The sequence below is a fragment of the Neopsephotus bourkii genome, unplaced genomic scaffold (assembly GCF_033783945.1).
Source record: "Neopsephotus bourkii isolate Nb327-2 ecotype Australia unplaced genomic scaffold, CSIRO-AGI_Nbou_v1 NB_1520, whole genome shotgun sequence".
Classification (NCBI taxonomy): domain Eukaryota; kingdom Metazoa; phylum Chordata; class Aves; order Psittaciformes; family Psittacidae; genus Neopsephotus; species Neopsephotus bourkii.
In genome coordinates, this window is record NW_026901996.1 from 478,579 (window position 1) to 495,567 (window position 16,989).

At 46.7% G+C, this 16,989-nt stretch overlaps 2 protein-coding genes across 7 annotated transcripts in view; one reads left to right on the top strand and one right to left on the bottom strand.

Moving 5' to 3' along the window:
* Window positions 1–9,031, top strand: part of TSC22D1 (TSC22 domain family member 1) — a 94,441-nt gene extending 85,410 nt beyond the window's left edge. For 3 of the 5 annotated variants that reach the window (XM_061369909.1, XM_061369908.1, XM_061369914.1), the window contains 2 exons: window positions 6,629–6,680; window positions 7,753–9,031. In XM_061369909.1, coding sequence (XP_061225893.1) covers window positions 6,629–6,680; window positions 7,753–8,010 — 310 coding nt within the window. In that variant the 3' untranslated portion in view covers window positions 8,011–9,031. Of the gene's footprint in view, window positions 1–5,905; window positions 6,209–6,628; window positions 6,681–7,752 lie in introns of those variants that run through there. The other 2 variants (XM_061369913.1, XM_061369915.1) reach the window with 2 other exon arrangements.
* Window positions 1–16,989, bottom strand: part of LACC1 (laccase domain containing 1) — a 266,101-nt gene that overhangs the window by 13,735 nt on the left and 235,377 nt on the right. The window lies entirely within an intron of this gene.

A 16,989-nucleotide genomic window follows, 5' to 3' on the forward strand; every position in this document is an offset into this window, starting at 1 on the left:
ATGTTAGGTGCAACTTGAAACACTTCAGTGACTTTCTTTCCTCCCCTCTTCTTCTTTTGGAGTATGTGGTTGAAAAGTCTGTTGTACAGTTAGAGCAAGTGGGATTAAATGATGGTGTAAGTGGTTTTTACCTCGATGTGTTCTCCTTGGCTTTAAGAAAAGCATTGAATGTGAAAGCTACGCTTATGACCAGGGAATTCAACCTCTTTTTATGAGTTATATCTAAAATTATTTAAACCAGATTTCACATAAAGGAAGAATTACTTTCAGTGTCATGCTACAGGTAGTGAAACTTAGATTGTAACATTTTATTCCTTTTCTACATACGCTGCTTTATGGCACTAAATGTTTCTTTTCTTCCCTTCCATCCTGGGGACGGTGTCAGCATGCAGAGTGACGTTGTGGGCAGCTTTCTGGAGGAAAGAAAATCGATTCCTAGCTCAGATGTCTCACTTAAAACTTTCAGGATGCTAACACGGTCGGTGGATCTTTTCCCACTTGCAGACCTTGGTCAAGGGCAGTTTATGGGATACTGAGGAGGGCTTTCGCTTCCAATATTGTTAAATTTCTCACGCACTTTAATCTTGGATATGAATTTAGCAATGCCTGTTATTTCCAAACTAGATGTCATTACAAATTTATAGCTCCTTAAATTTAGGTGGTGTAGCATCTGGATGCAATTTCAGGTTTTCAGTTAAGATAGATCTTGCCTGACTCTGAGGAGACTTTGAAACTTGATGGATGTGCACAAAACAGGGTACCGCATCCCAGCTGCATTGGTAGATGGTCAACTGTGGGTAGTCTCAGGAAAGGGGGTGTCACATGCCCCTCTCCAAGCATCAAAACAACTGTAAAATGTCTCATACTTGCTTGTAGAGTTTTCTTTGATAGAGAATGGGTTATCTCTCTCTGTATGGAGGTACTTGATGTTATGTAAACCATGTTTTATTCTGTCAACATTAAAACTGGCAGAATCATTACAACCCCATTAAAAACAATTTAATGAGATTTAACTTAGAAATTAGTTACCTGTAAAAGAGAGAGGATATCCTCAGAGGAGATAGTGAGAACTGCCCCTTGTTTTGTCTTTTGATCTTACATGGTTATCTTCTTGCTTTAAAATGCAACCTTCTGTCTTCTGTGCAGAACGCGCAGCATGATACTTCTTGTGATCAGAGATACTGTCAGGTTATTTCCAGAGCCCTAGTAGGGTGTATGTATTCTTTCCACTGAATGTTTGTTTAGTTATGCTTGCACATCTGGGAAAAAAAAAACCAAACACATTTACAAAGGTAGCACTTCATTTCACTGACATCTTCTATAGCTTTCCCTTTTATCTGCTTTTCGTAGAACTAAAACCCAGTTCTTAGGAGAGCAAATTATAGATGCAAATAACTTCACTGTGGGGGAGGAAAAGTGCACATTTAGGGAAACTGATAGAGTAATATCTGGTAGCAAGAGGTTCTTCAATTTAGCAGAGGTATGTAAATTGAAATCTGTAGAATTCAAACTAGAAATGAAATACATGTTAGCCTTTGGAGCTGAGCAATAAGTTCTTAATTGTTTCTTTAAATCAAGATCCCAGCTACAGGCTTGAGGCTGGTAAAGGAAGTTGGCTGAGATTCTGTGGTCTTTATTTAGACTATCTGAATGTGAATTTTCAGTCCTTAATCTGTTAAAAACCAAAATTACTTACTTACTGTAGGGAAAGACATTCATTGGGCAGCTTCTACAGCCTATCTTGTACCTTTACTGAGATAAAGAAATTAAAGCCTATTGAAATATATAATCCTTTAGTCCTTGATGTCAGCTGCAGCCAGTTTCTTCTTCAGGTTTGTTAGTTTGGAGCAATTTTGCATGAGTTTGATACTGGGGGGAGACGTTACTTTCAACACACAAATAGTTTTACGTTTATTAATTTTAAGGCATTTTTAGATGCCAAGTGAAATGTAAAGTCAGATGTCATGTACGATCTTAATTGCTGTAATTGAGTAAATAACAGATGATTATCTGTTAACCTCTTACTTACTCTTATTTTGTAGTTGAAATCTGCAGTTGGAGTTCACAGGATCTGAGCATGTCTGTAGTGTCAGATGAAACCGTGCTGTCACAGAAATTGCCATTTCTGATACAGCTTCTGGTGTGGTCTCTTTGCAGCATAGTCAAAAGATGAGATGTATTTTAAGTTCAGGAGATACTTGTCTAGGGCTTTTAATGCTGACATCTAAAGGGCACGTACATTGACAAGGTACTTGAAAGATTATTTTCTTAAGTGAAATAATTTAGCAGGCACACAGAAATGTGCCAATTCAGACTTGAGACAAAACGATTCTATGCTGCAGCTTACCTCATTATGTGCTTAAGATAAAAGGCACTTTTTTCAAGTGCTTAGCATAATTAAATAGAGGCAAGAGGAAAATAGTGGGAGAAACTGTGTTTAAGAACTGAAGCACTACAAAAGGTGAAGCCTTCTAAAAAGTCTTTGACTTTAGCAGTTAATTTATGCGAAGATCAAAGATGATGGTGGGCTGCTTGCTCAGCAGTACATTATGTTCTGCCTTGCATGTTTCTAACGCATCTTGAGTCTGTCTTTGTTATGTCATGTAATTTGTCAACACCTGGGGTGCTCCATAGATGTATGTGATCCAGGGATTCTCAACCGATGTCCCTCATCTCCTGTCCAGGCCTGACAGGGGTATGAAGTGGTCCAGGCTAGTGAAGAGCCAGAAGGCTTTACAGAAGTGAGGAATTCTGCAGTCTTTCTCACCTCTTCTACTAGGAATGCAAGACTGTAAGCTTTTGCAGGAGTCTAATATCGTGTAGTACCTGTTAATGAGGTGTTAAGAGAGATGGTTAGAAGGTTTTGAGTAACACAGTAGTCATCCGGAGTCCCTTCTAGTGCTCTAAGAGACTAGGCATAATCTGAAGTGCTTGTGGAATGCCTTGGTGAAGAAGGCAGGAGGGAAGACAAATCAATAAGCAAGCAAGCGGAAAGGGACTTTGGAGGGTTATTTTCTTTGTATTTTCCATAGCTTGTTTGATTTCACAAATAATATATATTTTTAAAAGCAACAGCAAAACCCCAACCTTTAAATGCGGAGTTCAGTCTCTGTCCTTATCAGGCAGAGGATGGGGTGTGGAGGTGAGAACACCAGAGATTAGTGGTGCTTCCCCCAAATTTTAGGGATGAAAAACATGGGGTTTATTTGCTAGATTGGGATGCTCAGAGCTTTCTCAGCCATAAAGGGACACTTTTGGTTTGTTTTTTTATGGAGTGGGCAAACTAATATGCACGTTAACATGCAGTCCTACTTAGGCAGCTGACAGCTTTCTGTTGAATCACAACTCTGCTTGTAGGCATCTAAAAATAAATGCAGGAATTTGCTGAAAGCTCACTGAAGCTAATGGAGGATGGTTAGAGAGTTTAGTGGGAATTGGATTTAGGATGATACCTGTATCTCTTGATGAAGATACATTAATACAGATTAAAGAGGGCAGTGTTATTTACTGTTAATTTTGTCTGAGAATCATACCGTTTTTGTCATAAGTGGAATGATGGCATTTAATAATTACCAGTCGTTATGGCAGAAGCAATAGTCATCTTGGAATGCATCCATGACTTTATTTTTACACGTACCAATTAAAGTATGTACAAATATCTGTCCTGCAACAGCAGAGCAGGCGTTCCAGTCCCTGTCAGGCATGTGAGTATGCTATCTTCAAGGGAGTTACTTTATAAGGATTTGATTAGCAAGGACAGGACTTGGTTTTCACACCTACTGTGCCCTGTTCTGTTCTAAGAGCTTCAAGGGATGGAGATTGTCCCTCCGTTTATGTCCAGCTGCAGTTTTGTTAATTGTCCTGAGTAACTGCCATGGGGAAGAGTAATTTGAGACATTGCTGATTTTCCAGCCCAACCCTTTATAAGACATTAATTTAGATCAAGTCTAGGGCAAGAGTTGATACAGATTCAGGTACAGATGATGTGCTTTTGGAGCTGTTTTAACACCTCACTTAGCCGCTGAATACAATGGCTTCTTCTCTGTAACTATCTGGAAGGAGGATGGAGTGAGGAGGTCACTGGTCTCTTCTCCCTAGTAACAAGTGATAGGACAAGACGTATTGGCTGCAAGCCGCGTCAGGGAAGATTTAGATTGGGTATATGGAAAAATCTCTTCACTGAGAGGGTGCTCAGGCATTGGAACAGGCTGCCAAGGGCAGTGGTGGAATCGCCGTTCCTGGGAGCGTTCAGATACTGTGTAGATGAGATCCTTAATGACATGGTTTGGTGGTGGACTTGGCGGTGCTGGGGTAATGGTTGGACTTGATGATGTTAAAGGCCTTTTGCAACATAACTGATTCTGTGAGTACCGTTGTGTGTATTAAGTAACCCCTGTAAAGAAAGGGGTTAGTTGAAGTATATGGTTATGGGTGTTGGTCTGTTGGGAGGCAGGAAGCTGGAGCCTGATGTGTATACTTCAATGTATTGCTTCTAGTTTACTTGCTATTAAATTTTCAAGTCAATACAGGCAAGGGTTTTGTTTTAAAAACTCGCTTTAATTTTCAGCCTGTCAGGTACTGTACTGTGCAATTTCCCCAGGTACCATCAACCCAAGGATGAGAGCTGTGTCCTTGTGGGATGTGCATTGTATGTGGTGTCAGGAGAGCGACTGGGAGGAGCTCATTTCTTAAATGTGACCTCTCTTGTGAACAGGATTAGTTTGTACTACTCTGCTGGCATTACTGAATGAAGGAATAGTAGGCTAGGACAACATAAATAAACTAAGAAGGATGATGCAGATACGCAAATGGTAAATTTAGCTTTAAGATGATTATCCTGTGCCTCCTGGCTTTCCTGCTTCACTGGGAGCAGCACCTGTGACATGTGTGCGCCGCTGGCAGTTCTGGAGAAGTTAGCTATAGAGAACCAGTTGTTTTTTTTACTTTATTTTCATGCTGTTAAGTCGTATAATGCCTCATAAAGTAGAGATCTAGAAATAGTGTTCTTTCTTGTGGCAGTGTTTTGTGGTGGTTTCATGCAGCCCTGGGTTCTACCCTAACCTCTTACTGGTAGGGAGGATTGCTGGGACAGATTGTGACCGTCGTGTCTATGTTCAGGACACGTGAGAGTGCCCATCTATTGAGAAGTACACCACAGCTGGGTGGCAGAAGTATGTTTCCTAAATTAAGTGCCATAGGGTACAACCTAAAAATGGTGAATAGGCCTTTTCCCTATTATTGTAGAAGAATATCAGCTGGGTTATTAGAAGTCTGCAGGTTTGTGCTGTGTGCCCTTTTCTGTGGATGAGCTTATGGATGAATGTTTTCATAAATGGTTTTACAGCCTAAATAAGGCCCGTGCAAGGGATAAAGAGGGATTCCTGCTGCTGCTTGATCAGGTCTGTAGGAGTTCAGAGCAGTTAGCTACAGTGCGCATCGGTGTGCTCATCCCGCTGTGGTGGCCGAAGCGGGCAGGGCTTTTAGGCTGTGGGTTTATTCCGCGGGGCTAGAATTTGCGGTGGCAGGGGCCGGTGTCTCCCGGCAGCCGGCACCAATAGGTGGCGGTGTCGGCGCGGCGACGGGCGGCCCCTCGGCGGCGCGGCCCGCGCTCCCGGTGGCGGAGGCTGGCAGCCCGCCGGGCCGCGCTGGGCTTCCCCGCCGCTCCGAGCCCCTGCAGTGGCAGTGGTTGTGTTACATCGCCTAATCCCTGCCGGGCCCCGCGGGCGGAGATCGGCTCGGTGAGCGCTCGGCACCCGCGGGTTGGGGCGGGCGGGGTGCTGCCGGCCCGGGGGGCTGCGCGGCGGGTGGGGTGGGGGTGTGCGGGGGGAGCAGGCTCCTAATGAGATGCGGCGGAGCGGGGGAACGGGGCGTGGCCACGGCGGCGGCGCAGCCAATGGGCTGCTGCGGCGGCGCATAAATTATGGGGGGGGCCGGGATGTCCAGGTTTTGTGCGGCGCGGCGGAGCGCTGACCTCGGAGCTGGCCGCGCGCAGCCCGGCGCCCCGCAGGGTCCCGTCGCCCGCCGCCCGCATACAGACACAGGGAGACCGCATTTCTCCGGGGAGCGTTTCTGGCCGCGGTTGCATGAATGCCCAATGTTGTAGACCAGTGGCAATGGATCTAGGAGTTTATCAACTAAGACACTTCTCAATTTCTTTCTTATCGTCCTTACTGGGTACCGACAACTCGTCCCTGAGGCTCGACAGTAGGTAAATAAGTGTTGTGTCCGAGGGGCTCTGCCGGTGGATGCCGGGCGGCCTCCTTTGTCCGGAGGAGCCGCAGCAGCGACGGGAGCACCGGGCACCCGCCCGCCTCCCTTCGGCTGCCCGGCGGGGTTGCCTTCCGCGACGCGGAGCGCTTCTGCTGCAGCTCGCAGTTAAGCTCCATCTTTGTGGTCTGCTGGGGCAGGGGGAGATGTCGGGATACGTGACCCGGCTGCGGGCGGGGGGCTCGGGGCGGCTTCACAGGTTGCTTTGCTGCATTGGAGCATCCCATCCCGGTGGGGCACCGTGAGGATGGCTTTCCCAGCCAGCTGGCTGCCAATGCCCGCGTCTCTCGGCTCGTAAATAATTCAGCCGCTGCTAATGTTGATTTTTTTTTTTCTTTCTTTCTTTCCTTCTCTCTTGCAGCTCCTCTGGTGCAAGCGTGGTAGCGATCGACAACAAAATTGAGCAGGCGATGGTACGTACCGATTGAAGCATAACGCCTTGTTCGTGTCCAAAGCAGTAAACAATATGGGGATGCGGCGGGCGCTGGGGATTAACCCCTGCGCGGACGCCGTTTTATAACGGGGCCGGGCAGGGAGTAGGAGGCACGGGTTCGGTTTGGTGCGGGGAGCTTTGGGGGGGGGGGGGGGGGTTGTTGCCTGTAGTGGCTATTTTATTGCTGAAAGGCTCCCCGCGGGGAGGAAGGCGCACGTTCCCCATCGATGCCGGGGCGCAATGACGGCATCGCTTCTGGCTCCTGCCTCCTGAAGCGATCGATCCCGGCCCCGTGCGGTGGCGGGGGAGGGGCGCTGCCGGCCAGAACGTGGCAGCTGTTTGGGGGTTAACCCCCCCATCCCCGTTCCCAAGAAGGGATGTTGGGGGGGCTTCTCATTTGATTTCCCAGCTCCCCTGCAGGCTCACCCCGCGCGCTGCAGCCGGGGCCACCCGCTGCCGGCGCGGGCACCGCGGGTACCGGGACGGGGTCTGCCCCGCCGCGCCTGGGGCCCGTCCGCCCTTTGTTAGCGGCGCGGAGCCGGGAGCCGCTCTCACGGGAGCCTCTGCCCGCTGTTGCTAGGCAAACTCCGAGCCTTTAACTCCCGGCTATAAATAACTCGGGAGCTCATTGGCCGCGGCGCGCTCTGACGTCACCCGCGGCAGCGCACGGCCGGCGGGAGGGAGGGAAATGCGGCAACCTGCGCTGAGAACTGGCTGCAGCCGGTGCGCGGGGGGCGGGGCTCTGCCCGCGCGGCGCCGCACGTGTGCGGGATCTGACACACACGCACACCTCCCCCCCCCCCCCCCCCATCCACCCTTTCCCTCGCTTGTGGTACTCGGTCCCGGCCCGGGCCTGTGTGCAGAAGGGATGCTGGCCATGGGGCTCGCCCCGCGGGGGTGAGCGGGGCGCTTGTGGCTATCACCGGGATGCTCTCTGCTGCCCAGGCAGAGCTGAGACCACACCACTGCTCTGTGATGGTGGATCCGCTGGGTGCCAGCCTGGGCCTGGTGCTGCGCTGCTTTCCTAACGCACAGTCTCCTCTGCGTTTCAGGATCTGGTAAAGAGTCACTTGATGTATGCGGTAAGGGAGGAAGTGGAAGTCCTCAAAGAGCAAATCAAAGAGCTGATAGAGAAGAACTCCCAGCTGGAGCAAGAAAACACTCTGCTAAAAACACTTGCCAGCCCGGAGCAGCTTGCCCAGTTCCAAGCGCAGCTGCAGACTGGTTCCCCACCTTCCTCTTCCCAGTCACAAGCGACAACACAGCAGCCTGCTCAGCCGGCATCACAGGGGTCAGGGCCTTCAGCGTAGTTCAGGATGTCATTGCCATCGTGATCGCTGGCCTCTGGACTGCCCAGAGCAAGAAGGACTAGCGGGAATCCGCCACAGCCACCCTTCATCCATTTCAATGCACATTGCAACCCAGACTGAGGACTCCATGCCCTGCACACATCAGGAGAGGCTTTCCCCCCCCTGTATTACGCACTCATCTGTTTCTCTCTTCCCTCCCTTCCCCCTTTGGCTTGAAGGAGTCTTTGTTCTTAGGTTGATTGAATAACATAAACTTCTTCCAGAGAATTAGCACAAGTACACTGGGGACTTGAGCAGCTTCTGCAAATGGTTGAGAAACGAAGCTGCATGCCTGATTATTTTTTTTTTGGTTTGTTTTAAAATCTTCTGCTCATCCAGTGACATAACTGATACAAGTGCTTTTCCAGCTTGGAAATACGAAGAAATAGACTGGAGTAAAAAGAGATGGCTCAATCCCCCATAGTACGCTGGGGTTCCAAAGCGAGGACTGGTGCATAGGATCTAAGAGGAAGAGGGAGAAAGGTAAATTCAGTGTTTTAACACTTAAACTGTCACCTGAAACCTTAAGTGCAAATACTTGCACCGTTTTCTGAAGCAGTGGATAGGTGCATAAAGCTGTATTATATATAGAAAGCAGGTAGGTGACGTACAGTTGGGTCATAGGGTAATTACAATGAAGGTTATTTGCCTACTGTATATTTGTGTATTTAGTGTAATTACTTTGTAAAATAGAAAACTGTAACTATTTAGGTTGTACAGATTGAAGTTTAGTTGTTTCATTGGCTGATCTGAAGAAGTTTGGAAAGTCTCTCTTTTTTTTTTATGCTACATAAATAAGAATGCACCTACGCAACTGTTCAGAATTTGGCAGATTTATGCTGTTTGTGTAACTTCTGAAGTTCCCTGGCTGCTGATTATCTTGAAGTAAATCTTTGTTCATTGTAGTTTGGTTCAGGACAGGAAAAACCACTCCAAAAATATCAAACCCTGCTAGCAAAGAATTTAAAAGAAAAAATATATATGTGTATATATATATATATATATAAAAAACACCACAAACAAACCCGAAAAAAAATGAATTGGGTTTCCCAGTATGGATTTTTTGCATATGATCTGTATAGTAGTATGCATATGTTTTTGTGCATGTTCTCTAAACAGTTGTAACACGTCATTGTATTTAACTGTTGCACTTGTCGACTTTCAATAAAGCATACAATGTTGATAAATCACTGTTTGTATATTGTGCTAATGTTAACTGCAGTCACTTCCAGCATGTTGTAGGGCAGTTTTACATGAGCAGTGAGGTCAGGAAGCAGAGCTAGACCCTGCCCATCGGCTTTAGTGCCAGCTGAAAATGCAGCTCCTGCTTTCCAGTTTCATAAAATCATAATGAGTGTGAAGGCAAATGGAGGAGGCGGGAATAGGGGGCTTGACTAAGCAAAGCTTCTTGTTCTGGTCCAGTCCTGTCTCATCAGAACTGTTGGGTGCCTTCTCTATACTAGCGCATCACTAGAAGCACAGACATCTGCTGTATGATGAGCCATGAAGGTATAAATCTCATGCAGCAGTTGTTTCCTAGCGGCAGACTGTGCCCTTGCTTGGGCATGGGTCACTCGATGTGGGCAGTAGCTCCAGCACCCTCAGTTTGGGATGAGGAAGGCAGGGAGCACTGCAACTTCCCCAGCAGGTCAGCCTCAGAAACTTCCAGTGGTGAGACCAGACTGCAATCTTGGTATCCCAAGACTCCCCCCCACAGCTCTTGCTTTGATCGTTCCATACTTATTTTGTGAGTTGGAATCATGTGAACTTGGCAAGTAGTATTAATGCTGCTTTGTGAAACTGTTGGGGAAGGTTGCTAGTTCTGAGTGAAGACAAAACCTTCCCTTCAGTTTGAAAAACAGTACGTCTTTCCTCCTTAGTAGTAATGATTAAAATACAACTGAATCTAAACCTAGGTGAATGACTAGATTTCTAGTGTGATTGACATGGTACAACCAGGGGAGTGCAGGAATTTGCAGTTTTACAGTGGACTGTGTTTGTGTTGATGTGACTCTTGGATGCTCAGAGAATTGGCAATAAGATGGTTAATACTCTGAGTAGTGGGACAGTACTTTGACTGTGAAAGCTGTCTCCTAAAATTTGAATACAAGGAATTAAATTGACTTAAATTGTAAGGGTTAATTACAAAGCTTTTCATGGGGTTTTACATGACCACTAGCTCCATGTGAGGATCAGAAGGTAGAAATTTTGTGCAGCTTCATAGCATGATACGATCACAGAATGGTTTGAGTTGGATGGGACCTTTTAAGAACATCCAGTTCCACCCCCTTGCCATGGGCAGGGACATCTTCCACTAGACCAGGTTGCTCAAAGCCCCGTCCAACCTGGCCTTTAATCTTCGTTACTGAGAGTAATCGGGTGTAGCAGAGGAAAGGAAAGGCTGAAGGTTCAAAGGCAGAACAGATCACCTTCTTGTATTTAGAGCTAACTTCTTGCTCTTGGGTACATATCACGCAGCCATTCAGGCACTGCTTGGCTGTATCGCAGCACAAGTAGCTGCGTTACTGTGATTAGTATATCAAAGTGCATGCGTGTGTGTCTCTATGGGAGTGTGAACTTTAATTTGTAGTTTGTGTTCTTGAGATTTCAGTGTATAATTTAAGAAGGTTCTTAATGAGGAAACGCCAGGGAGAAATGCAACATGGGGTTTTTTTGGGGGTTTTTTGTTTGTTTTTCATGGATTAAGCTAAAATTAGAAATTGATGATAGCCTTTGTGGCAGAACAGCACTTGAATGATTGGGATCTGACAAAAGGAATGCTAATTTTGGTGCTTTTTAAATGGCTTGATTGTCTCCAGTTGCCTTTATATTCTGAATGTCTCTTTAGCACTTCCAGGCCATAACACTGAGTATATAAAAAAAGTCAGTCTTAACATGGAGATCGGCTTTTCACCTGCTTCCTCACCAAAATCCACAAAGAATTATTTTTGTTTAAAAGAGCAGATTGCCCTCTGGGTTCATTCTTTTTGTTTTGTTTGAAGAACAGCCTGAGCATATACTAAATCTATGATTTACTTACTTTTAACTGCTGTTTAGTCTAGTATCTGAAGTCTGAAGGTTTTTGGATAGGTAACACATGAATAATTTCAGTACACTGCTTCAATGTTGACAAATTCAATCGTTTAGGTAGTAAATAGTTTTATAACCATGGAGCTGGGGTTTGGAGCTGTTCATTAATTGCCAAAGTTAGGGAGAGCAATGTTTCATTGCTGAGATGATTTTAGCAATAGATTTGTCAAAACTGCACCCTCTTCTCCATGAAACTGATTCAAATTGAATAAATTGCACTTGAGACCCAACCAAAGAGTAGATGTTCCAGTCAGTTGTGTTGTAACACTTCTGAAATTAATTGTTTTGATTTTTGGTTTTGTTCTAGAACAAATTATTTTTCAGAGCACTTTTAAATCAAGTGTTATCAATAGTCAGGAGCGAGTGTTGCCTTGTTCCACCAGGGTTTTTCTTTGTACAAACTCCGAGATGCTCAGGTTTTCATCCACAGTGAGAATTGATTTAAATGTAATCTGCCTTCTATATGTCAGGCTTTTTATTCTTTGCATATCTCCAGTAACTCTTCAGTTATATTCAAAAGGGGTTTTGTTTAACCTATAATTTTTGGCAAATAATTCTAAGGCAGGTTCAGATTGTGCAGTTTCTGGGGGCTCTGTAAACACTTGGGTGTGGTTTTGGCTGCTGTAGAGTTAATTTTCTTCACAGTAGCTGGTATGAGGCTGTGTTTTGGATTTGTGCTGAAAACAGTGTTGATAACACAGGGATGTTTTTGTTGTTGCTGAGCAGTGCTTACACAGAGCCAAGGCCTTTTCTGCTCCTCACAACACCCCACCAGTGCATAGGCACGAGGAACTGGGAGAGAACTCAGCCAGGCCAGCTGACCCCAACTGACCAGAGGGATATCCCACACCATATGGCATCATGCTCAGCATGGAAAGCCGGGGGAAGAAGGGAAGTGGGAATGTCAGGACTGATGGTGTTTGTCTTCCCAAGTAACTGCTATGTGTGATGGAGCCCTGTTTTCCTGGGGATGGCTGAACACCTGCCTCACCATGAGAAGTGGTGAATGACTTCTTTGTTTTGCTTTGCTTGTGTATGTGGCATTTGCTTTACCTGTTAAACTGTCTTTATCTCAGCCCATGAGTTTTCTCACTTCTCTGATTCTCTCCCCATCCCACTGTGGAGGAGTGTGAGGCTTAACTGCTGCCTGGAGTTGAACTACAACAGTCCTTGGTGCCCCACATGGTGTTTAAAGGGCTTGAGATAATGACAGATTTGATTGGAATGTGCTAAGTTGAATTTATAGCTGAAACTGCTGTTTAGCTATTAATTGTCAGGCTTGCCATGGGACTTGCTTGCCTTACTGTGTATTTAGGGTCTAGTGCTTGTTTGTGGCTGCTTTTTGCTTTTGCTGCTTGCTGTACTGCTTATCGTTTTACTGTGCTGTGCCTGGGAACATTCTGATAACAGCAATGGCCATGCGCCTGGGCTGGAAGGTGGCCAGGGCATCGCTGCCGCTTCTGTGCTGCAGAGCTGGACAGGCTGGAACTCCAGGGTGAGCTTTGAGTCAAAGGGTCTGTGACCTGTGGATGAGTCTAGGCAGCAGCAGGACACCCCAAAGTCCCTGGCTGTGGATAAGCCCATGACACAGCAGCTACATCTCAAAGCATCTGGGGCCCTGGTTATGTTTGTGCTGCAGCAGTTATACCTCTGAAAGGATTGTGGCCCATGGGTAAGTCCATGCTGGAGAAAGTGTACCTCAAAGCGTCTGTGGGTAAGTCCCTGCTGCAGCAGGTACACTTTGAAGCATCAGTGGCTGTGCATGTGGTCATATCTCAAAATGTATGGCCATGGATAAGCCCACAACACAGGAGGTAAGTCCTTTGAGGGAATGCAGCCCTGGATAAAGCTACGCTGGAGCGGGTATATCTCTGAAGGTATTGTGGTCCATGGATAAGACCACTCTGGAACAAGTGACCTCAAAGTAGCTATGGCTGTGAGTAACTCTATGCTGGTGTATCACTGGAGAGACATAGATAAGAGAGTTCATAGATAAGGCTCCTTGTGGAGCGGGTACACCCCTAAGGGACCCCAGTCTGTGGGTAAGTCCAAGTCAGAGCAGTAATAGGGAGAGAAGTTCACTGCAATGTTAAAACCTTTGCTAACCCATGGTTTGAGTTGCATGTTATAGGAATTACTGCAGCAGGAATCACCTGAACCAGCTGAGGACAGTCCTTACAAGAAGCAGCCCAAGTGCAGCAGTGACCCGACCAGAGCTGGCTTTGGTGGCCAGAAGCACCACACAACATACAACCATTCCTGTCCTGAGTGACCACCATAACAGGTTGAGCCCAAAGTCATGGAATACATGAACTTAGTGGATATTTTACAGATATTTCACAGGGGTGGTCCATGGACTAATGTCATACTCAGTGTGTAAAGCTGGGGGAAGAAAGAAGGGGAGGACGTTCAGAATGATGGTGTTTGTCTTCCCGAGTACCTGTTAAACATGATGGAGCCCTGCTTTCCTGGGGGTGGTTGAACACCTGCCTGACCATGGGAAGTGGTGAATGACTTCCTTGTTTTGCTTTGCTTGTGCATGGCTTTTGCTGTATCTCAGCCCACCTGTTTTCTCACTGTTCCAATTCTCTCCCTATCCCACTGTGGAGGAGTGAGTGAGCGGTTGTGTAAGGCTTAGTTGCTGGCTGGGGTTAAACCACAACACTGGGGAAGAGAAATGTGCTTCAGTTAACATGCCTGAAAACTGGAGAGAGCCCAGGCAAAACCTCCCAGCAGCAGTGGAGTAAATGCAGTGCCTTAGAGATGCCTGTCCCTAATTCTTATGGAATAAATCCATGCCTGGGAGGCAGCTTCCTGTCTTTCAGCTGGAGAGAGAACCCAGCGACGCTATTTGGGAATTACCACCCTTGATTCCTTTAGCTACAGTGAACGTATTTATCTCAGTACAAAGCATTTTAATTATTATTTATTCCTTGTCGGGTGAAATAGCAGTACTCGAGCTTGCTGACTGAAGGCTTAGCCTAGCATATGCCATTTGCAAAACCTCTTGAATATCTTGAATACTTTAGTAACAATTCACATCCTACAGACGCTGCATTAGCTCTTGCTGTTCTTACAATCTGTGATTGTGCATTTTATCTTTCTAGAGAGGTTTTCTAAACTGGCTGAACCTGAAACGAGTTACAGATCCAAGTGGGAAATCAGCCCGATTCCAACTGCTGCTCATCAGTGGAACTTCGTATGTATGAAACTAAATGGAGGCTGGTTCCTGGAGGGAGCTCCTGGGAAGTCTGGCATGAGTTTGGGCATTTGCAATGCTTGTTTGGGGATACTCTGAAAACACCTGCCACTGGCCTGATCCTTTTCCTGCCACGAGTAAGTAGCCTCTCCTGACTGCACTCAGTATGTGCTGAGCTAGGACAACAAACAGCGTGTTTGAAATCCCCATGGCAAGGAGTTTCCAAGCAGATACTGGCAACTGCCCTCCCGAATCGGGGTCCAGTTTCCAACAGGAGCAAGGCCAAGCTCAACAATGAAGTTAAAAGCCATGAATAAACTGACTTCCTTACATTGTAAATGAGTCGGGAAAGGGCAACAGTTTGAAAGGGAAAGTGAGCAAAGCTGCGCTGACTTTCCTTGAAGCTGAGTTCCGGGTGGTGGTTGTTCATTGAGGTGCCCCCAGGAGAGTTGTGCAGTGCCGAGAGGCAAGATATTTGGGTAGGACATAGCCAAGGGGGCTCCAAAGTGTAGCACAATGGGAATCTGGTACAGCATAACAGCCAGCTGAGGAAAGGGAAAACAGTCCTCAGAAACCTTGTTCCTGAGCTAAGCCAGGGTCTTAGATCATCTTAAAGCTTAACTTTGATTCTTCAGCTGTGCTGGGTGGGGGTGGTTTTCAGTGATGTGCATGTGGTGATGTGTGTTGGATGTGGTTCAAGTCGTCATGAGAAAGTGGCTACAGGCAAAAAGGAAAACGCAGAGAAGGACATAACACTCCAGTTCTCTGATTTACAGTCTTCTGGTTTGGGTGGATTGAGAGCTTTGTGAAGTTCTCCTCCTTTGGAGGGCTAAAAGCACTCTAAAAGAGTGAGAAGTTGAGATGTGGCGAGTGCGAGCGCAAGGTAAATCCACCTGAATCTGGGAAGTGGCAAAAAGGCAGCAAATAACATTTGTCAGGCTTCAACAGAGTCAGGAAGAACAAACCCCTGTGGCCTTCAGAAAGGAAAGCAGGTCTGTTGTTCATCAGGGAGCATGGGAAGGGAGGGAGATGAGCTTGCTTGTGGATTACTTAAATTGCTGTCAGCTGCTTTCCAGTCCAGCATACATTCGGGATCACTGGGAGCTGGGTGTGTAAGCTCTCACATCTCCCCCAAAATCTTGCTTAAAGCATCTGCCCGCATCATGCTCCCTGTGGAGGCCCCACTAAATGGTCGTTCCTCCTTCCATTAGTTTTATTACTGAGAACCAGCCTGTTCTGCCTCTCTGCGGCTGCTACAGCCAAAGCTTTGCTACCAGATAGCCATCAGAAAAGACATCTGCAATTCAATTAGATATGTGCTTAAACTCACGATCTCTGCGCAGCCGGCTGCTTGCGGAACAGAGTGCTCTCCATGCTGGGGCTGCAGCCTGCGGGGCTCTGCCCTGGCACCCTCCCACCCTGCTGGAGCCTGAAATGGGCACCAGCTCCTCATAAGAGGCTGGAGGACTATATTTCTCCTTCCTTGCAAAGCAGGGGAGAACGCGGAAACTTGGCACCACTCAGGAGCCACACAATCCCCTTTGTAACATAGGGAAGGTGGATGCTGCACAGTAGTGTATTTCTGCCTTGGGAGGTGGGGTGAAGGAGCTCTAAAGGTGATCCAGGGTTAAATTATTGCACCTTCCGTACGGGCACGAAAGCACAATGGATTGATAGGAATGTCTATACCAAAAGAGGATCTTTATTTTCACAGACTTCCCTCAGTCTCCAGTGCTGTAAGTGCATATTCTCTGGTGTCAGCTGCTCAAGGGTCACCGTTCTTACTTGCGGTAGCCTCATAGGGTGATTGACGCGAGATCCAAACACTTTCTGGGCAGGCCAGACCACCAGCCTCTGTGAGGAACAGCGCTTTCAAAGTATATTAATGACCCTAGAGGTAAAGGTGACCTCCAGGTGATGTCAGGCTGGACCCTGACACATGCCACAACCTTGCTCCAGAAGGTTGCTATGCAGTGCTCCAGTGGTCGTGCAAAATCTCCAGTGAAAGCAGTCAGAAGGGAGGTTTTTGTGGGCTGCTTTGCAAAAAAGATGCAGTTGACAAAAACCCCAAACCTGAAGAGAAGTGAAGGTGAGTGCAGGGAGTGGATGTGGCTTGCAGCTCACTGCAAGCTCCTGTGCCTTCAGGGAGCGGCAGCTTCTAGTTGGTAGAGAGGCAGATTTAATGCTGGGATGGGATGGGAGGAAAGTAGATGAGGATCAGGATGATGAACCTGAGTATGACTCCGATGGGTTAGGGTGCTGTGTGGGTCCATACCGTAAGTGTAGGATTTAGCAAAGCCTTGCTAAGCACCCTGCAGCCATGGGCTTTCTTCATTTGCTATTCACAAGGGATCCACACTAACAGTGACAATGAAAGTACTTGGGTCTGTCAGGGGATGTGAGAAGAGGATAGAAGTGTAAATGTTCTCAGGCAGCAGAGGAAAAAGTCCCATCTTCATCAGCGTTAACTTTAAATCCAGTCAGCAGTGGTTGTGGATCAAGTTCAGTCTTGCTCTTAATGAGCAGCAGCTCCCATTTAATGGGTTCGTGCTGAGGATCTGAGCCAGGACAGCCTGTTTGCTAAGAACACAATTACTCCTATTTACTACTTAAGTGCCATAAATGCACTTGGGCTTTCTAAGGAACAGCAG